The sequence below is a fragment of the Camelus dromedarius genome, chromosome 20 (assembly GCF_036321535.1).
Source record: "Camelus dromedarius isolate mCamDro1 chromosome 20, mCamDro1.pat, whole genome shotgun sequence".
NCBI lineage: Eukaryota > Metazoa > Chordata > Mammalia > Artiodactyla > Camelidae > Camelus > Camelus dromedarius.
In genome coordinates, this window is record NC_087455.1 from 33,438,655 (window position 1) to 33,457,114 (window position 18,460).

General features: G+C 55.4%; 1 protein-coding gene across 1 annotated transcript; it reads left to right on the forward strand.

Annotated features, from left to right (window-relative positions):
- The first annotated feature begins 1,787 nt into the window (after positions 1 to 1,787).
- Positions 1,788 to 18,027, forward strand: GDF6 (growth differentiation factor 6). The gene is made up of 2 exons (XM_031439356.2): positions 1,788 to 2,211; positions 16,817 to 18,027. Exons 1-2 carry the CDS (start codon positions 1,788 to 1,790, stop codon positions 17,782 to 17,784), a joined length of 1,392 nt encoding a protein of 463 aa, XP_031295216.2. The 3' UTR covers positions 17,785 to 18,027.
- The last annotated feature ends 433 nt before the right edge of the window (positions 18,028 to 18,460 follow it).

Sequence of the window (18,460 nt, forward strand, 5' to 3'; positions counted from 1 at the left end):
GGGAGAAGGGGGAAGGAAGTGAGAGGGTGGGGAGTAGGGAGACTGGGAACACACACACACACACACATACACATACACACACACACACACACACGAAACAGTGTTGGGGAGGAAATCATCTGAGATCCACTAAAACCATAAAGAAAAGGAAAAAGGCAAGAATGAAACAGAGACATCGACCCAGGGATCGATTCCCTTCTGCTGGAATGAGAATAGCCCTGGGTCTGGAGTCTGAGCCCTAGACTCCGTCTCTGGCTGCATGTTCTCTTGGTTGAGTGTTCTTGGAAAAGTCATGTACCCTCTCTCAGGCTCGTGTTTTAAATCCGTGAAAGTGAAAATGGGAAGGCCGATCTCACAGAGGGGCTGGGGCGATTAAAGAGAGCATTTTTTGGGTTGGTGGCTGTGCACTCGAGTAAATGTACGGGGAAGCTCGACGTCCACAGCATTCCGAGGCACGGAGCGCGGCGGCGGCGGGAGAGAAGCAGCCCTCCGCCTCGACTTCCAGCCCTCAGGCCCGGGAATGAGCGAGGCAGTGGGCGGGGAAGACAGGCACGGGGAATCTGGGGACAGATAAAGGAAACTCGTGATGGGGCGAGGCTGGGCTGAAGAGAAACAGATTGGGGACGAGCTGCAAAGGGAGGGGTCCACTAAAAGGGGAGGGGGAAGGCCGGGGAGAGAGAGGGTGGGAAGGCAGAGAGAGAAGGGAGGGCAGTGTGAGAAGAAAAGCAGGCTGGGGAAAGAGAGGTTGGAATGCAGAAGGAACTTGGGGAAGGAGGAAGTATTGAAGGCGGGAGGGAAAGAGGAGAAGGAAAATGGGGATGCAGTGGAGACGGGGGCCAGGCCGCGAGAGGGAAAAGGACCAGGGGAACAGATGGAGGAGAAAAGAACTGGCCAAAGCCAGCGTCAGAAGAGGTTGGGGACTGCGAGGAGAGAGGCTGGGGCCTGCAGGAGAGCGCAGCAGCTTTTAGCATCCATCCAGACTCTAAAGACTCGTGGCCTTTGCCTGACCTCGAGGGTCGGGAACAGACGCCCGGGCTTTGTGGAGAGCGGTACCCCACCGAGAGAATGGGGCTGCTCTGGTCTGGGCCCTACGCCTGGCGCGCGGCGAGGCTTCTCTGGCCTTGGGCTGGCCCTTGAGGGGACGGATCAACTGGCCTGGAGTTTGGGGCCGAGGAAGGAAAGTACCACCGCCCGGAGCCGGCGATCATTCGGCAGCAGAAGTGCCTGCTCCGAGCTGTCTCTGGGGGGCGCCGCTGCCCCCTCCCTCTTCCGGGGCCGCAAGCTCCCAGGAAATTGGAGGTGGCAGCCAAGGACCGAGAGCCGGCGCAGCGCTGCGGAGGGACTGAGCTTCTACCGGTGCCAGCGGGACTCTGGCGTTGCGGATGCCCCGGCTTCCCCGCCGCCGGGCGCCCTCGCCGGTCGGCCCCTGCCAAGCGCTCCGGGCCGGCTCCGTGCGCACCGCCCCGCAACCCCGCGCGCGTCCCGCGGGGGCGCTGCGTCCCCCGCCACCCCGGCGCACAGCGGCCCCTCTCCCCCACACCTCCTGCCCGCACCACCCGGCCTCTCCTCCCACCCTCTGCTCCTCTCCCCTCCCCTCCCCTTCTTCTCCTCCCCTCCCGGCGAGGGGCGGGAGGGGGCGTGGCAGGGCCGGGGTTTGTGTGGCTGGGACCCGGCTCCTCGCACTCCGAGTCCGCCCGAGGAGCCGGGCCCCGGCCGCTGTCCAGCCGCTCTGTGCCCCTCGCGCCCTGCTCCTCAGCCTCTCGGGGAGACGCTGCCACTCGCTCGTCATGGATACCCCAAGGGTCCTGCTCTCGGCCGTCTTCCTCATCAGTTTCCTATGGGATTTGCCCGGTTTCCAGCAAGCTTCCATCGCATCCTCCTCGTCGTCCGCCGAGCTAGTCTCCGCCAAGGGAATGCGAAGCCGCAAAGAAGGGAAGATGCCGCGGGCGCCGCGAGCGAATGCCACTGCCCGGGCCCCCCTGGAGAGCCAGGAGCCACAGCCAAGGCCGCAGGAGGAGCCCCGGCGGCGACCGCCACAGCAGCCCGAGGCTCAGGAGCCTCCGGGCAGGGGCCCGCGCGTGGTGCCCCACGAGTACATGCTGTCAATCTACAGGACTTACTCCATCGCCGAGAAGCTGGGCATCAATGCCAGCTTTTTCCAGTCTTCCAAGTCGGCCAATACGATCACTAGCTTTGTAGACAGGGGATTAGGTAAGTGGCAAAGAAGACGCCGACTCCTTTCCCCCTGGAGCTCCGCAGCGAAGGCGCTGCTCGGGCTCTGGCAGAAGGCTACATTTGTGAATCCCCTTCCCGCTCTGGACACCTCCCCTTTTCTTTCCTTAAACTGTTTTTCTCAAGCCCAAGTGAGTTTCCGAATGCGGCTGCAGATCTTATTCCAGTGTGCAATCCTCCCTGCCTCGCTTTCTTCATTCCCTTCCTTCCTTTCTCCCTTCCTTCTTCCTCTTCCTTTTGCAGAAAGCAGCGTAGGGGCCGCTTGTTTGGTGGCTGGTGGAGGAAGCGTGGAGGGCAGGAGTTGGCGGGCAAATGACCCGGGCGGGAACCGACGGAACCCATGGCAAGGGGTCCCACGTTGCACAGGGTGCGCGGTCCAAGACTGGAGCTGCGGTGGCGGCCCCGGCAGCCCTGGGGCCTGGGTGAGCTTTGGGAAGCCCCGAGCTCCCGTCGGCTCCGGGAAAAGCCGGCAGAAGCGAGTTCCGCGGTCCGAGGAGCGAGTCTGGCAGCGCCCCGGCCCAGCCGCTGCACGGGTTCTCCGCTTGTCCCCGCTGGGTGTGGGCATGGTCAGCCGGGTCGGAGCTCCGCGCCCTCGGGCTTTTTTTTCGCTCCAGCAGCGCGATCTCGGCCACTCCGGGGCCGCAACCAAGTCAATTCTGCAGAGGCAGTGGCAGCAACCGGCAGGGTGGGCCGGGGACATGGGCAAGTCAGCTAAATTGTTGGTACTTAATCCACATGGGTGTCTACGTGTGTTCATCCACCTTTCTCAGCCAGGAGACTCTCCTCTCTCTGCGCCTCTACAAGGGAGACCGTCTTTGGTCCCCGGCGCCGGTGCTTGTGTGAGCGTCTGCGGAACTCCCTACGCCCCCTCCTTGCCACCCGCGTTGGTCTGCAGCCTGGCGAGTGCCTTTGAGAAAACTCGCGCTCCCCTGGTACCAGAAATTGGGGAGGAATCTGCATACGCCGGGAACTCGGCTCCTAAAGAGAAGAGACAATAATGTGGAAGGAGACAGGAAAGGAGGGGAGAAAAAGCAAAGGAAGGGCAAAGGGGAGGTAGAGGGTGAGAAGAAAGGAAGGAGGAGATAAAAGAGATCTGGGCATCTATCCACTCTGCCACCCTGCCCAGACTTTAGCTCCTCGAGCTGGACTCGTTCCCCGCCTGTGACTTCCAGGTCAGTGAAAGTGGGGTCGCCCGGGAACCTGCGAGCATGGGGTTCCGACTGAGAGGGCTGCTCTGCCCGATGCCTTGGGGACTCACACACCCTCGAAGCTTTACAGAGCAGGCTAACGGCTCGGAGCCCCAGTTCTTCACAGGCTTCAGCCCCAAGCCTTTGCCTTGCAGCCGCTTTCCTTGCGGGCACGAGTCCTGCCCACGCTCGATTCGCGGCTGCAGCCAAAGGTCAGCGAGGTTCACGAGCTGTTGAAAGGTCTGGGCGGCAAATTAACGGCACGGTATTTTATGGTGATTTTAGGACTACTAAAGTCACCTTTGCAAATACAAGTGGCTTCTTCGTAGCGCTGCATGGTCTGGGTCCCCTGCCGCCCTGCTGCCAGCGCAGCTCGCCTTCTCCCCACCTCCACCCCTCGCCGTGCCTCTGTTGTTTCCCTCCCTCCAAATCTTCCGCTTATCGTTCACCTTCTCTAAGACTCTAGTCTAAGACTACCCTAGCAGAGACAATTGCTCTGGAGGCCTTTCCCCAAGGGAGGACATCCCGGAGGCCCAGGCAGCTGGGCGCGCATTTTCTTCTCCCCACGGGAAGTGGCCAGAGCCTCCGCCCCTCCCCCAGGCAGACCCCCCCCAACTCGAAAGCTGCGCCCTGTGAGCTTGGCACGGGACCAAGGGACCCTGCAGGCTGCTCGGAGGCGGCTAGCGAAGCCTGCGGCTTTCGGGCAAGTGTGGGAGGTCTCTGGGGGTCTCCGGGTCCAGCGCAGACACCGGCTCCCTTCGCCCTGGCTCGCACTGCCGCGTCTCCCCGGGCACCGCTCTGGGCGCTCGCGGGCGCCGGAGGTGGGGCGGGAACTGGCTGCGCGCCCGGGCTGGGGGGCCTCTGTCCCCGAGCCAAGCTCTCCAGGCTAGCCGGACCGAGATCCAAACGTCCGGCTTCCACTCCCGAACGCGGTCCCCAGGCGTACGAGTCGCGGCGTGACCACCTGGACCGCAGCTTCAAAGGCGCGGTCACCTCCACGCCTTCGGGTTCCCAGAAAACGCGAAGAAAGGCAGTTAGTTGACTGGGGAGGCTGTGCGGCTGGTCGCACGCCGCGCGGGGGCGAAGGAGCGCGGAGCCGCAGGCTGGAGGGGGCGCGCAGAGGAGGGGGTCTGTTGCGGGCTGCAGCCCCAGCTTGATAAAGGGAAAGCCTCACTTTCCCTCTCACTGATTTTGATTTGATGTGTCACCGGCGGTGACCTCGGGCTGGACCTTCCGGGGCTTGCTTAGCATCGGGCCCCTGATTGGAGTGTTTCAACTCAGCGATCTAATTGAGGGTTCATGTCATAACACATCAAACGGTGTCTAGTCTCCCGTGATGGAAGGGACCCGCCAGCCGCGCATCCCCGGCTCCTGGCGAGGACTTCCGCCCCTCTCACGTGGGGACTCCTAAACCGCGCCAAACCTTCCAACATCCCCTCCCCCAACCGTGGATGGCAGGACAAGGAGGAAAGAGCAGCGGCCAACCGAGAGCTGGGCCAGCCGCTCTCACTTGGCGCCTTGCCTCGGGGATGTTTAAATCGCCGTCGAGTGTGGCAGGCTTGGCTTCGAGAAGCCGGGGTCCCTCAGGGGGAGGAGCAAAGAAAACGGAAGGAATCCTGAAGCCGGTTCTCGAGGCATGAACTACTTAAGTACAGTATTTGTAAAAAGCCTTTTTCTCCCGGGAACTCCAGAGCCCACAAGTTACACCTAAGGCTTGCGTTCAAGAGTGGAAGAGCAAGGATAAACTCTGCCCAATGTGAGAGAATGAGGTGCGCTTTAAACTAAAGACTGCATGTTCTGTACTGCCTCACCCCTGCGTTCTTCTCTCACCACCCCGCCCCCTCCATGAGGTGACCTTATTGTAAGTTCAAAAAAAACCCCCCAAAAACCAAAAAACAAAAAACACATTCCCCATTCAGTTTGCTCTCCAAACAACTAGGAATAATAATAATAACCAAGATTAACTGACATATTGAGCATTTGCTGTGAACATTTACCAGTACGCGGTACTGCGCTAAAATCTGTTATATAAATTATTTCACAACCCTCCCCTGGGGGTAAGTGCTATAATCACTGTTTTACACGTGAATTAAAGAAGACAGAGAGGTTAAGTAAGTTGTTCAAGGTCACACAGCTAGTGAGAGGTGAAGCAAATACCTAAAACTAGACTCTGCATGCTTACCTATGGCACTACATGGATAGGGTAAGGGGGTGAGGTTTCTAAAGGATGGTGGCAAGAAGAAGTCAGAAAAAATGGACAGATTTCCCTCCCCATCTAATAGTCCTCTGTAATCTCTTAAGACCCAGTTAGGAGTTGGAGTGAAACTTTGGGCTCAAGGGTCTGAAACTGTGCTGTGATTTGCTTCCGCTTTGTACTCCCTGTAAAAGGCACAAGCCGCATTATCCCTGATCTTTAAAAACAGCCCCATATTGTGCTTTATAAATTATTTCGGATAAAGATGAGGAAGTGTGTGCACGTGTGTGTTGTGTGCGTGTGTGTTTTGGTGCAGTCATACCGTCAGGATGGGCCAGGTTGCATACAGAGAAATAGTAGTTAGCACATGGTATAGTTCATTAAAAGACCACGAGTACTGGAGCCTTGGCTCCGCAACTCTGGGGCCTGGGAAAGGCAGACAATGAGAATGCCTATGAATTCGACTGGGCTGTGAGATACAGGGAGAGGAAGAGAGAAGCAAAACTCGGACTTCATGTAGTGAGAAGTGCCCCATAATTCCAATAAGGTGTGTGTGTGTGGGGAACCTCTTGAGGATGAAGAAAGCAAAATAAATCTAAGAATACTGCTGTGAGTTACATTTACAGACGATTTTGAAATAAGAATACTCTTTAAATTTGGGAGAGAGGGAGCCTTGTTGTTACAATAGCCTTCTCAGGAAGGAGGCAGTAGGGAACAGATAAAAGCCAACAAAACAAAACAAACAAACAAAAAGAAATGAGACTAGGACGTCCTTGAGGAACTCGACACCCTAGAAATGAACCTTAGAAGAGTTTGCCCCTGATTGTTGACTTCTAGGTTTACCTTCTGGGTCGCGATTACCAGAGGGCAGGGCAGGACAGTTGTGGGGGCAGCCCGGCAGCAGAAGGACATTCTGAGAGCGGCATAGTTCTCTCCTCATTGAAGCTCCTCTGGTGCAGCATGTTTATGCAAAACATCCAGTTTCTGGGTGGACCTGGGCCGCAGAGAGTGGTGCGATCAACGCAGAGGCGCTTTTGCCCCGACCCTGCTGTCGTTGGCAAACGGAAAATGAAATATAAGCAGGGAAGTATTTTAATGGGGACGGAGGGAATTCACAACTGTTAATTATTTGGTGACCTTGTATTCGATTTGTTTGAGTCCCTTATAAAAACACTAATGCAGACCAGACGGCCAAGTGAGGAAGCCGGCAGAAGGTTCCAATCTAGGCTTTATTTCCCCGGAAAGAGGGAACAGCCTTGGAAAAGGATTGCTGAGCGTTCAAGTGCGTGCGTGTGGGGACGCGCCCGCGTGAGCCCCGCGCGGGGTGTGCGTCGCCGTCAGGGTTCAGGTTTAGTATCCTCAAGCCCGGCGAACTGGCAGGTCCCGGAACAAGTCCGGGGGTAAGGGAAGGAACCCTTAAACCAGAAATTTGTTCTGCTCTTCTGGGTTGGAATGATTAAAACACTTCTCAGGCCGCAGACCAAACCCTTAGCCATTGGCTTGCAGCTGAACACCAGTTTTTGTCACTCGCAACCCCAAGGCTTTAAGGGCTGCCTTACAAAGGCCTCCTTAGCAAAAAGCTAAGAACACGTCATGTCTTCTGCACTCGCGCCGGAATTCGGGGACCAGCTTCCTTGGCAGGGGAGGCTAATCTGAGAAGGACACTGAGCTTTTTCCCGGAGCGGGAGGCTCTCGGGCTCTGGGAGTTTGCGCGATAGAGTTGCTGGTGGGGGAGGGGATCGAAAGACGTGCTCAAACACCCTTGTCGTTTCTGCACATTAAGAGACAAAATTACCTAAGTCACAACCCACGACAGGCCTTGTAATCCCTTCCCGCTCAAACTGAATCAAGACATGAAAGCTCCCCCTTCCGACCGGAGGGTGATGCCTGTTGCCTGGACCCTCGGGGAACGCAGAACGTTGCGTTGATGGAGGCCCTAGCGCAACTGGTTTTTTCCCAGCTGGAGTTCTGGGGGTTCTGGCGCACACCTCCTTGAAATTGGTGACCTCTTCTTGGGGTGGCGTGGGGAAAGGGAGAAAGGAACTGAACGGAGAAGTGGGGGAAAGGTGGCATGACAGAAATAGGACAGAACAAAAATTTTTGTTTCCTGCCGGGACTTCTGCTTGCATCAAATGACTCACGGCAAATAAACAATAATCTCTGGGCGCTTTTAAGTAAAGTGAAGATCATTCGTTCGATAACCCCTCGGATATTAAATAACCCTGGTCAAACGATGCTCTCTGGTCCCGGGTATGGGATCCAAGCGGAGGCTGCGAGGTGTGGCCAGAGGAAACGTGGATCCACAGAGCCATTTTGTTGCTTGGCATCTACCATCTCCCTCAACCCCCACCCCCCAACTCCTGCCCTTAAAGCCTGGCTGTTTATTTTTAAGCTCAGTTTCGGTTAAATGGTGTCTCCTGTTTACAGGAATTAAATAGGTCCTCGTCGGCCTAATGGGTTCCAGGGTTGCTGTTCCCTGCCTTCCAGGACAGTCCATTAGCGCTGCTGGGGGCCGAGGGTTGGGTCCGCTTGGGGTGAGATGCTTTAGGCGCTTGGAGTGGGCGGGCGGCGGGCGGCGCTGACCAGCGTTCGCGGAGATGCGCGCGCTGCGCTGCGAGTGGCCGGGGCTCCTGGGGGCGGAGCACGGTTTAGGGACCCGACAGCCGGCGTACAGGAGGGGCGAAGGGCGGGCCTCTGGCTCAGGCTGGCGTGGGTTTGGCTGCTGGAGCCCAGCGGAAAGCAGAAGCAGGGGCAGCGCGGAGGGTTGCTTTGGGGTCGGTCGGGGTGGTTTACAAACCCCCCTTCCGTATCTAAATAACAGAGGAACTGAAGGGAATCCGCGCGCCTGTTTGCAAATCTGGCTTCTAGGCAAGTTGGTCCAGGCCCCACCCTACTTCCCAGCGACTGCGGCTCCCACGCCCCTTGGGGAGGGAAATTGAACGATGCTAGACCATGTAGACTATGGTCCATAGCTGCCACCACGAATCTCATTTTGCTACGACGTTATTTTGGGAGTCAGCCCAAGGTGAACACAGTGGAGCTAAGTTTCAGCGATCCCTTTTTCAGAAGCTGCTCCTGGCCCAGCGATTTAAAGAACACATCATTGAGGTTTCTCCTGCGCAGGACCCCTGGGACCTGGGGATCCAATATCCTGCCCATGACAACACGCCAGTTTGAGTCCATCTCCCCACCTGCAACCTCAGAATTGATTGGAGAGGGGAAACAACATAAAAGGGAACCTTTTCTTCTAGTGTTGATCTCCAAGTTCTCAAGTGAAAAGGCCCCGATTTCCCGGCTGCCTTATCCCCGGTAAATCAATCTAGTCTGGGCCCAGCTCGCGCGGCTGCAGGAGAAGGCAGCGACTTGCGCGGGACGCTGGAGCTGAGGACATCCAGGTGCAAGCTGCTTGGGCGTATTGGAAAGATGGGGCGAGAAGGCCCAGAGTGTGAGGTGGCACTAAGTTCCCTTTTGGATTCCATCTATATTGTTGTCAAATTAAGATCTGAGCCACTGTGGTTAGGAGCCCAGGGTGGGACAGCAGTGAAGAGATGACCGTGAAGTGTCCTGAATTTGGGATTTGCATCTCTGGCTCTTGGGCCCCTATGCAGCCACGAGTTTTTGCACCAAGTTCATGGAAACTACTTTATAAATGGATCCATTTCATCCTAGAGAGACAAGAGGAGTCTCTTTGAAGTGCCCTGGGACTTCTGCTGGAGGTGCCCAGAGCCCAGTGCTCAGGGTAGAGGGCTGGCCCTGTCTCCTGCCAGAAACCAGCACTGCTGCCAGAAGTTACACAGAAGGCGGTGCTGAGGCTCCCAGGGCATAAGAAGTTGTTCCCAGCCAGGTGGAAATAGGGGTTCCCCTGCTCTCCCCCTCCCATCTGTACTATTTTGCCACTCACTGATCCAGAGCTTGCTGTGGGAACACTGGGGTTTTTCTACAGGATCCAGGTAGGACATTAGACCCAACTAATCTCACGTGGTTCAGAAAGCTCAGGCTCGATGCAAGGAGAGGGGGATCTGCGAGGCTTGGGGAAGAGGGTGGTAAAGGCCTCCGTGTTGGACTCCCCTTGGGCCTTTCTGATCTATGAAAGGAGGAAAAAAGCTGAGAAAATCAGAGCAAGCTATTGGGGAAAACACTGGGGAAACCAAGAGACCTAGAGAGAAACAGGGCAGGTGAGTGGGTGGTGAGGATGCACTGGACCACCGGACTTTACCCCAGCCAGCCTCGCACTCCTGCCCAAGGGGTCAGTCATTGCTACAACCCGTCTCTCCTCCAACCTGCCAGATGAAAAAGATAGGGAACCCCCCTTCTCCCACCCTAGATTGGCTCTATGGACAGTTCGTGCCCCACAGAGGCACCAGAGGGGTAAGTGGGAGGGGTGGGGCAAGGAGACCATTCACTAGGCCACTCAGGGATGTGTCTGCCAGTCCAGGGAGCCAGATGGGTTTGCAGACGAATTAGCTACAGAGGAGGGGAACCTGCAGTGAGGGCTGTAACCTTGATGAGCCTCCCGCTGCAGGTCGTTTGATCACCTGGTGTTTCAGGAGGGACCATAGTGGTGGCTGAAGCCTGGGAATTGAGAAGAAGCAAGGTGATGGGGGTGGGGCTGAAACCCTTATGGGCCTTGTCCTTCACGGAACCCTCAGATGAGTAGGAACTGGAAGCCCTTGCTTCTCTCTTTACCCCTCTACCCAGCACCTTTTCTTCACCCACTTCTGGAAATCTTGTGGAGAGGACTGGACTACATCTCCTCAAAGACGGCCGAGAGGAGGACAGGTGCCTCTTCCCTCTACCTGGCTGTGGGTAGTTATAGTCATATTGGCTGCATTCGTTGGGTGATTTTGTCTGTCATGCATGCAGCTCTGGTTGCCTTGACTCTGACCTTTACAATGACACTGCAAAGTGGGGCCATTCACCCATTTTACAGATGAGCCATGTGAGGCTGGGAGAGATTATGTGACTCAGTCCATCCAAGACAATAAGTTACAGATCAGATTCAAATCTACATCTCTTAGACTCTAGGTTCTAGGCTCATTGCACATTGTCAGTAGTAACTAACATTTGCACACATCTTCAGGGTCTTTCCTGAGATCCTACCTCATTTGCCACCCCTCCCTCAGTGACTGTGAGTTGATGTTATTATTCTCATTCTGCAGATGAGAAAATAAAGTTTCCTCTTTCAACTGTTGAACTGTTAGCATCCCTTCAGTTCTGCTGATTAGGAAGTGACTGACATTTGGAGATCAGAGATTGATGCCCTCCCTGTAGTCATGGGCAGCATGAAAGAACTGGAGCCTTCTCAAGGTTTCTAGCAGACACAAAGATCAAGGGCTGGGATGTCCAGGTGGTGGCAAAGATCCTGGAGCCCAACTGCCATATCTACCTCTTATATCTTGGACAAGTTACACTTGAGCTCTCTGTGTTTTTTTTTTTTTTCTTTCCTGATCCATAACATAATAGTGACATCTTTTCTTTTTTCCATAGGTTGTTTTGAAGCTTAAATGAGTCATTACAAGAATTTAGATCAGGCCCAGCCCATAGTAAGTGCTACACCAGGGTTTGATATTATGATCATGTTGGATTTGAGCAAGAGCACCCCGGGGAGGGTGAATTGTGTGGGCCGCCTTCTGAATCCACGCCTCAGTGTGGATGTTTAGCAAGGTCAGCCGTTTGCCAAGGCAGATCTCGATGGAGACAGAACTCAGGAGAAGAGTATGGGTCGGGGGGTTGCCCAGGAGATCACTATCCCAGGAGAGGGTAATTGTTGGAGCACAGATTACTCAGAGGCCTTCATACCCCAGGGGAGAGGGCTGGTGGCTCATTTTTACTTACCCAGTACACGTGACTCTACTTTCAACTTGTAGACTTTGGCACCTCAGGGCACCCTCAGGGCTGAGGGACCTAGGAAGCAGTGACTCCAAATCCAGCTATGAATTCCCTGCTCGGAGGTCTTCTTCCTTCTAGTAAAGAAGAAAAGGAAATCCTGGCGGATCCCAGCTCCCCTTGTGTTGATGGTTTTGGTGATGGGGGTGTGTCTCAACGTTCTCGCTCCCTCTTTGCTCCACCGCTCAATCGGAACCCTGGAAGAGGGGCGTGGCCTCAGGTCTGAGGGCCTCGGTTGGAAAAAAAGACCTTCAGATCTTGTCCCTCACAAGCTGCAAGACTCTGGGCAAATGAAGACATTGAAGAGCCCCTTACCTCATCTATAAATGAGTGTAACAGTCCGACGCGCCTCGGACGCTTTCGGTGAGGATTCAGAGAGGCCACCAAAACCCTGAGCACATGCTGGCACAAAAGCGCGCCCGAAGCGTTGAGTGTTGCTTTTGCGGGTGTGGGGAGGCTGAGCTGCCGAGACGTCTGGAGCTTCTTTTGTGAAGACGGATGATTATACTCCTCCTTCCATCACCACCTAAGGGGGTGGGGGTGAGAGAGCCCACTGTCATCTCGGCTTTCTGAGCTGCAACCAGTTACTGGAGGACCTGCCTTCGGAGGATCTGCAGCGGGACGCTTGGCGTTGTGGCGTGTGGGGCCCTGCCCGGTCAGATGCCGCCGGTGGCCGCTGTCACCGAGAATTCAGAGACGCGAGCGGGACACGCGCTGAGGGGCGTCAGGGAGCCCAGGGTGAAGGGTCCAGGGGGTCGAGCAAGCTGGAACGCGGGGACGCCCTCGCAGCCGGCGAGGGACACAAAATCCAACAAAGACTCTCAAGAGGGACCTCAAACTGCGTGCACATCTGAAGACGTCTTGGGGAATGCAGTACGGGTCCTTTCCTTCCCAAACCGAAAGAAGTTTCGGGTTTTCGGAAGCTCCCTGAAGGGTGGCGCGGGGAAGCCGCCTCCAGCTGCAAGAGCGCGGGGAGGGGACCCGCAAGGCTCCGCTCCCGCGCTGTGCGGGCTTCCCTTAGGCTGCCTTCTTGGGGTGCGGTTTCCCAGGTGTCCGGACTCGGGCACCCTAGGCACTTTTTTTAAAAAGTGATCTGGTGTTTGCTTCTTAGCTTCCTCCAGCCACACACTGTGACCCTGCACAGAACGCTTTACCTTTCTAAGCCAATTTCCTCATTTAAAATGGACATGATAGACTCTCCCTTGCAGTGATTAGTTCTTTTTCTCGTTCCTTATTCGCTTTCCTTTTTAATTTTTATTTTTAATCAGTTCCACACCAAATGTGCATGTTTGAGATGCTCCCAACCTTCCGACTTACCTTTAACTCAAAAAAAAAAAAAAAAAAGGTTGACCTAGTTATGAAGAATTTTCTTCAGATATGCAGGTGGTTTGTTCCTTCCTCCTCCGTCTCTCCTCCCCTCCTTCCCACCAGGGCAAGAGGATAAGCACAAACCCAGCAAATGTAACTTGAGAGGTCTATATGTCTAATGCAAAGCAAACATTGAATTTATAGGGGAGGATGTAACAGACCAGGTTGATGCAAATAAAAAGCAAAATAGAAAGTCCCCTGATGTATTACTCAATTTCAATTCCAAGGCCTGCAGCATAGGATTCACTTTCAGGATGTAAGAAAGTGCCACCAACAGATTTTTGAAATGGAAAGTGATTGTTTCGAGGTGAGGGGATGGGAGAGAGGGTCATTTCATGACATCAACCCTCCTTTATGCAGGACTTAATGGGAGGAGGCTTGTGGGAGAGGGAGTGAAGGGCTGGCTTCCTCTGCACAGGTGACCATGGCAGCAGGGCTGGGCCTTGTGATGCCGCCTTGGCAGACAAAGTGTCTGCAGGGTCACAGTGGATGGTGGTGTGTGCACTCTTCAGGTCGCATGCCTCCTTTGGGCTATTTCTGTGATGCATGCCTCCAGAGCAGGTCCAGACAGGTGGAGAATGTGGTCTGTAGGAGAGCTGCACAGGGCAGCCACCCTCATGGGTTAGAGGTTCTGGAGACCCAGTGAGAGTATACGTGGCTGAGAGACTAAACAGTGTAGGGGTGGCTGTGGGGACAGGAAGGAGCAGGGAGCAACAGGAAATTGGTTCTGGTCATTACTACCTTAGATCCTGCGCAGGGCCCTGTGCTTTGGAGGGCCCTGTTTTGTCCTGCCTCCCATGGTGCCCTGCCCACAAAGTGGAGACTCTGATGTGCTCATCTAGATTCATGGTTCTTAAAGTGGGGTCCCCCAACCAGCAGAATTGGCATCACCTGGGAACTTAGGAGAAATGCAAATTCTGGGCCCCACTACAAAACTCTGGGGCCCAAGAGAATTTGCATTTCTAACAAGATCTTGTGTGATGCTGATGATGCAGATTCAGAGGCTTTGAGGGTTATTACTCCACTCTGGTACCTGAGCCACAGAGTTTTTCCCTAAGTAGCCCTGAGCTCACTTCCAGGGCCCGGGGCAGGTTCTTCTCTGGGTCTGTCCTCCTAGGGATGTATCACATTGCCAGTGTGTGCACCTGCAGCATGGGAAGCTTGGACCTGCGGGCAAGGGTGGCCACCCCCATGCAGGTGAGGCCCCTCAAACTGTGGGAATGGAGATGGTATGGGAAGAAAAGGGAGCAGGATGCAGGCTGGAGCCTTCATGTGCCCTCTTTCTCTGAGCCTTGGAAAGAGTAAGAGCAGGCTGATCTTGCTAGAAAAAATCATCAGAAATCCCAAGGCTGCAGAACCAGTAGAGCCCTCTTTTTACAGATGCTTTCTTTTGTTTTGACCGCTCTCAAGGACTAGAGAAATGTGGCTCAGCTGTGCAGACTAGCCATTGATTAGCTCATGCTTAAAAAAAAAAAAAAAAGAATGAAAACAAAAGCAGGCTGATTTCTCTGAGTTGCATGACAAAGAAAAAAATAAATCATACTTTACACCTGCCTGATTCTCTCCAGCCAGTGACAAACTAGCTCAAGAGTTATGTAAGCAGAGAAGGAAGTGATTTCCTAAAGGAGTCCAGGTTTTATTCCTAGCAAGCCCTGAAAATACAGTTTGGACTGTATCTCCCACCCTTTATACATTGGCCACTCCTGGTTGCTTTGCCTCCAGGACCCGGACTATAAGGGAGGGGCAATGAAGCAATGGGATTTTCGGGCTAAATGTTCCAACTCTGGAATTACACAGACCTAGGTTTGGGTCTTAACTACACCCTCCGCCATTTACTAGCCATCAGATTGGTAATTAGTTACTCCAAGCCTTGGTTTTCCCATCTGTAAAATGGGAACAATAGGAATACCTGTTCTGCAGAACTAGTCTGTCCTGATGGATAGTCAGAATGAATACTACATCAGCCAACACAACATTTAGCTGATGCCTTGGGTTTGTCCCTCTCATCACATCCTTAGTTTGGAGAGAGAACTATGACAGCCAGGAAAGTGAAGCCTAAGGCGATAAGTCCAGAGATCTGGGTGGTGGCTGAGTATTGTCAGATGCAGGTCTCTTTAAAGGAGGAGAAGAAAGTGCTGAATTCCCACTGATTTTAACGTGACCCTGGTCGGTTTGAAGGTCTTGGCTTCCATAAATCAACAGCCTCCAGCAGCTTTTCCCTTTTCACCTCTCTAACCCTTCCCACAGCTCATCTCAGGTCGGGACTTGTGCCTTAGAGGGAGGTAGCAGGCCCCAGTGGTCAGCCCAGAGTAGGGACTGGGTGTGGCCCAGGCTCCAGATCCTGTGCCCTGGGGCTACATCTGGACAGGCAGTGAGGGTCAGACCAGGACCGGTGACACTTTTACTATTGAATCCACCCAAACTTTACTAGCTTCTGGGGAAAGCTAGGGGCTTTGGGGATTTTTGTATTTGCTGGGTTGTAAATATTTTATGAGAAGGCAGCCCAGGAAAATCTGGTTAGCTTTCCGCCTTGCACATTGAAGTGGGGTTGGCTTCATGCACAAATGTGTTCAAAAAAGAAGTCCAGTTTTGCCTGGGTCCTCAAAAATTCACCTTAGATTTTAAAAGCCTGTGATCCTCTTCCACCTCCTCCTTGTGCTTCCATTTATTTTTTCTCCCTTGTAACCACAAATTTTATCTTCAGGATTAGTTGCAAAGCAAGAAGATTTCAGATTGGGGGGTGGGTGGAGGAGGGGAGAAAGTCAGAGTGTGTGTGTGTGTGTGTGTGTGTGTGTGTGTGTGTGTGTGTGTGTGGTTTTTCCCCTACTGATGCATTTATTTCTCATTGGCTGCAGGATCTTCTCAGTGGATAGATGCCTGGTGTTAGCATGGGTTCACTTGCCCCTGTGCAGACTCCTGAAAGCCTCATTGCTCTTTTGTTTGTTGTTAAATGGCTGATGAATTTTAAAAAGAAAGAAAGAAATCACGTCGCAGCTCCTCATTCTGTCAACTTGATCGGGCCTAAATGCTTCAGCAAAACTGCCTGCTGGGCAACATCTTCCCCTTGACCCGTGGGTCTCAACTAGGGCCGCACCTTCAAATCACCTTGGAGCGTAAAAAAAAGAAAAGCCAACAAACCCTAGCAGAACCCCGATATCCAGGCCCAGTCCTCAGATGTTGATTCAATTGGAGGAAGTGAGCCCCAGGCTGGTCATTCGTAAATTCTCTGGATGGTTATAAAGTACAGTCAGACTGAGAACGACTGCTCTAGAAGTTTCTCACTCCCTGACCAGCGTGTAGCCTAGGTCAGGCACGCCTGTAGGCGACGTGGTGAGCAAGATGGCCCTGACAGGGTCCTAGCTCCCACGGGCTGGCGGAGGGGGGCGGGGTGTTACTGGGAAAGACATACCACTAAGGAGACAAATATAAACGAGGTCCTTGCAGATAGTGCTAAGTGCCCGGAAGATAATAAACCAGAGTCCCGTGATAGTGACCGAGGAAGGCTACTTTAGATCAGGGTGGTCGAGGATGGCCTTTCCGACGAGGTGACATTTGAACCGACACGTGAATGATGAGAACGAGCCGGCCGAGAGGAGGTCGGGGGAAGCGCGGCCCGGGCTGCGACCACAAAGGGCACATTAGCGGTAACACTGGCTCCTAGGGGAAAACCCGGGAGGCCGCCGCCCTGGCCGCCTCTCGTGCAGCCACCGACTTCCGCCCTGGGAGTGCGGGCTGCTGGGGAGGCGGGGGCCGCCCGGGTGCTCCCCCGCCCTCGCCGCGCACTGGCCGGGCCAGGAGCCGGGGTGGTCAGCCCTGGGCGGGTCGAGCTGGACCCCTACCGGCCCGCCTTGCTCCCTCCCCGCCCTCTTCCTCCCAGGGGGCGGCCACAGAGCACCGGGCTGATCTCCCTCTTAAGTGAAACTGACTGTAATTATTTTTTATCTCGCAGACGATCTCTCGCACACTCCTCTCCGGAGACAGAAGTATTTGTTTGATGTGTCCACGCTCTCAGACAAAGAAGAGCTGGTGGGCGCGGAGCTGCGGCTCTTTCGCCAGGCGCCCGCAGCGCCCTGGGGGCCGCCGGCCCGGCCGCTCCACGTGCAGCTCTTCCCTTGCCTGTCGCCCCTGCTGCTGGACGCGCGGACCCTGGACCCGCAGGGGGCGCCCCGGGCCGGCTGGGAAGTCTTCGACGTGTGGCAGGGCCTGCGCCACCAGCCCTGGAAGCAGCTGTGCTTGGAGCTGCGGGCCGCGTGGGGCGAGCCGGGAGCCGGGGAGGCAGAGGCGCGCGCTCCGGAGCCCCAGCAGCCGCCGCCCCCGGACCTGCGGAGTCTGGGCTTCGGCCGGAGGGTGCGGACCCCCCAGGAGCGCGCCCTGCTCGTCGTGTTCACCAGATCGCAGCGCAAGAACCTGTTCGCCGAGATGCGCGAGCAGCTGGGTTTGGCCGAGGTGGCGGGCCCGGGCGCGGGCGCGGGCGCCGAGGGGTCGTGGCCGCCGCCGTCGGGCACCCCGGACGCCGGGCCTTGGCTGCCCTCGCCCGGCCGCCGGCGGCGTCGCACGGCCTTCGCCAGCCGCCATGGCAAGCGGCACGGCAAGAAGTCGAGGCTGCGCTGCAGCAAGAAGCCCCTGCACGTGAACTTCAAGGAGCTGGGCTGGGACGACTGGATTATCGCGCCCCTGGAGTACGAGGCCTACCACTGCGAAGGCGTGTGCGATTTCCCGCTGCGCTCGCACCTGGAGCCCACCAACCACGCCATCATCCAGACGCTGATGAACTCCATGGACCCCGGCTCCACCCCGCCCAGCTGCTGCGTGCCCACTAAACTGACTCCCATCAGCATCCTGTACATCGACGCGGGCAATAACGTGGTCTACAAGCAGTACGAGGACATGGTGGTGGAGTCTTGCGGCTGCAGGTAGCGGCGCCTTTCCCGCCGCCTTGGCCCGGGACCGCAGGGGAGGCCTGACTGCAGAGAGGCGGAGGAGGAGCTGGCCTTGGAGGAGGCGGGGAGCGGGGGAGCAGCCTGGACACTCAGCCGGGTGGGAGACGAGGGAGTTTCGCCTCCCCAGAACCTTCCACCTGCCAGCCCAGAGGGTGAGACGGATTTTCACACCTTGCCCGGCCACCCTGGAAAAACAAGCCAAGGAGGATTTCTTTAGTTTGTGTCTCTATTATTGTGGCTTTGGATTTCCTTGTGTGTCTCAGAGGTTTTGATAGGAGGTGGGGGGCAAGGGAGATGCATACCTGTTTCTCAACTGCTCCATGGATTGAAAAAATAATAGTTTACGAAGGGAAACTGTGGGAGGAAGAATCACCTTTGACCACATCCCTGTCTGATTGTTTTCTACCTGTGTGAAGAAGGCGGGGTCTTTCTGGCCGTGTCCTAGCCGGTTGGTGCCTTGTGATCTCCCCAGCAGAGAGCTGTTAAGGTAGAGGACTAGGAAAGCCAGGAGGGGTGTCCTGCCTTTAGAAGAGCTTTGTGAGCGATGGGCCCACGTGGGCCTTTTCTGCTTGCTTCTATACCCAACCCTGCCCTGGCCTCTGCCCGTACAGGGAAGCGGCAACCCGCATCTCACTCCAGGGGGCTCAGGTCAC

What these genes read in the sequence shown, in the direction of transcription:
- GDF6 (XM_031439356.2), top strand. Translation starts at nt 1,788, where the DNA reads ATGGATACCCCAAGGGTCCTGCTCTCGGCCGTCTTCCTCATCAGTTTC. An exon ending in CTTTGTAGACAGGGGATTAG is followed by an intron (nt 2,212 to 16,816) that starts GTAAGTGGCAAA and finishes TTTATCTCGCAG; the next exon opens with ACGATCTCTCGCACACTCCT.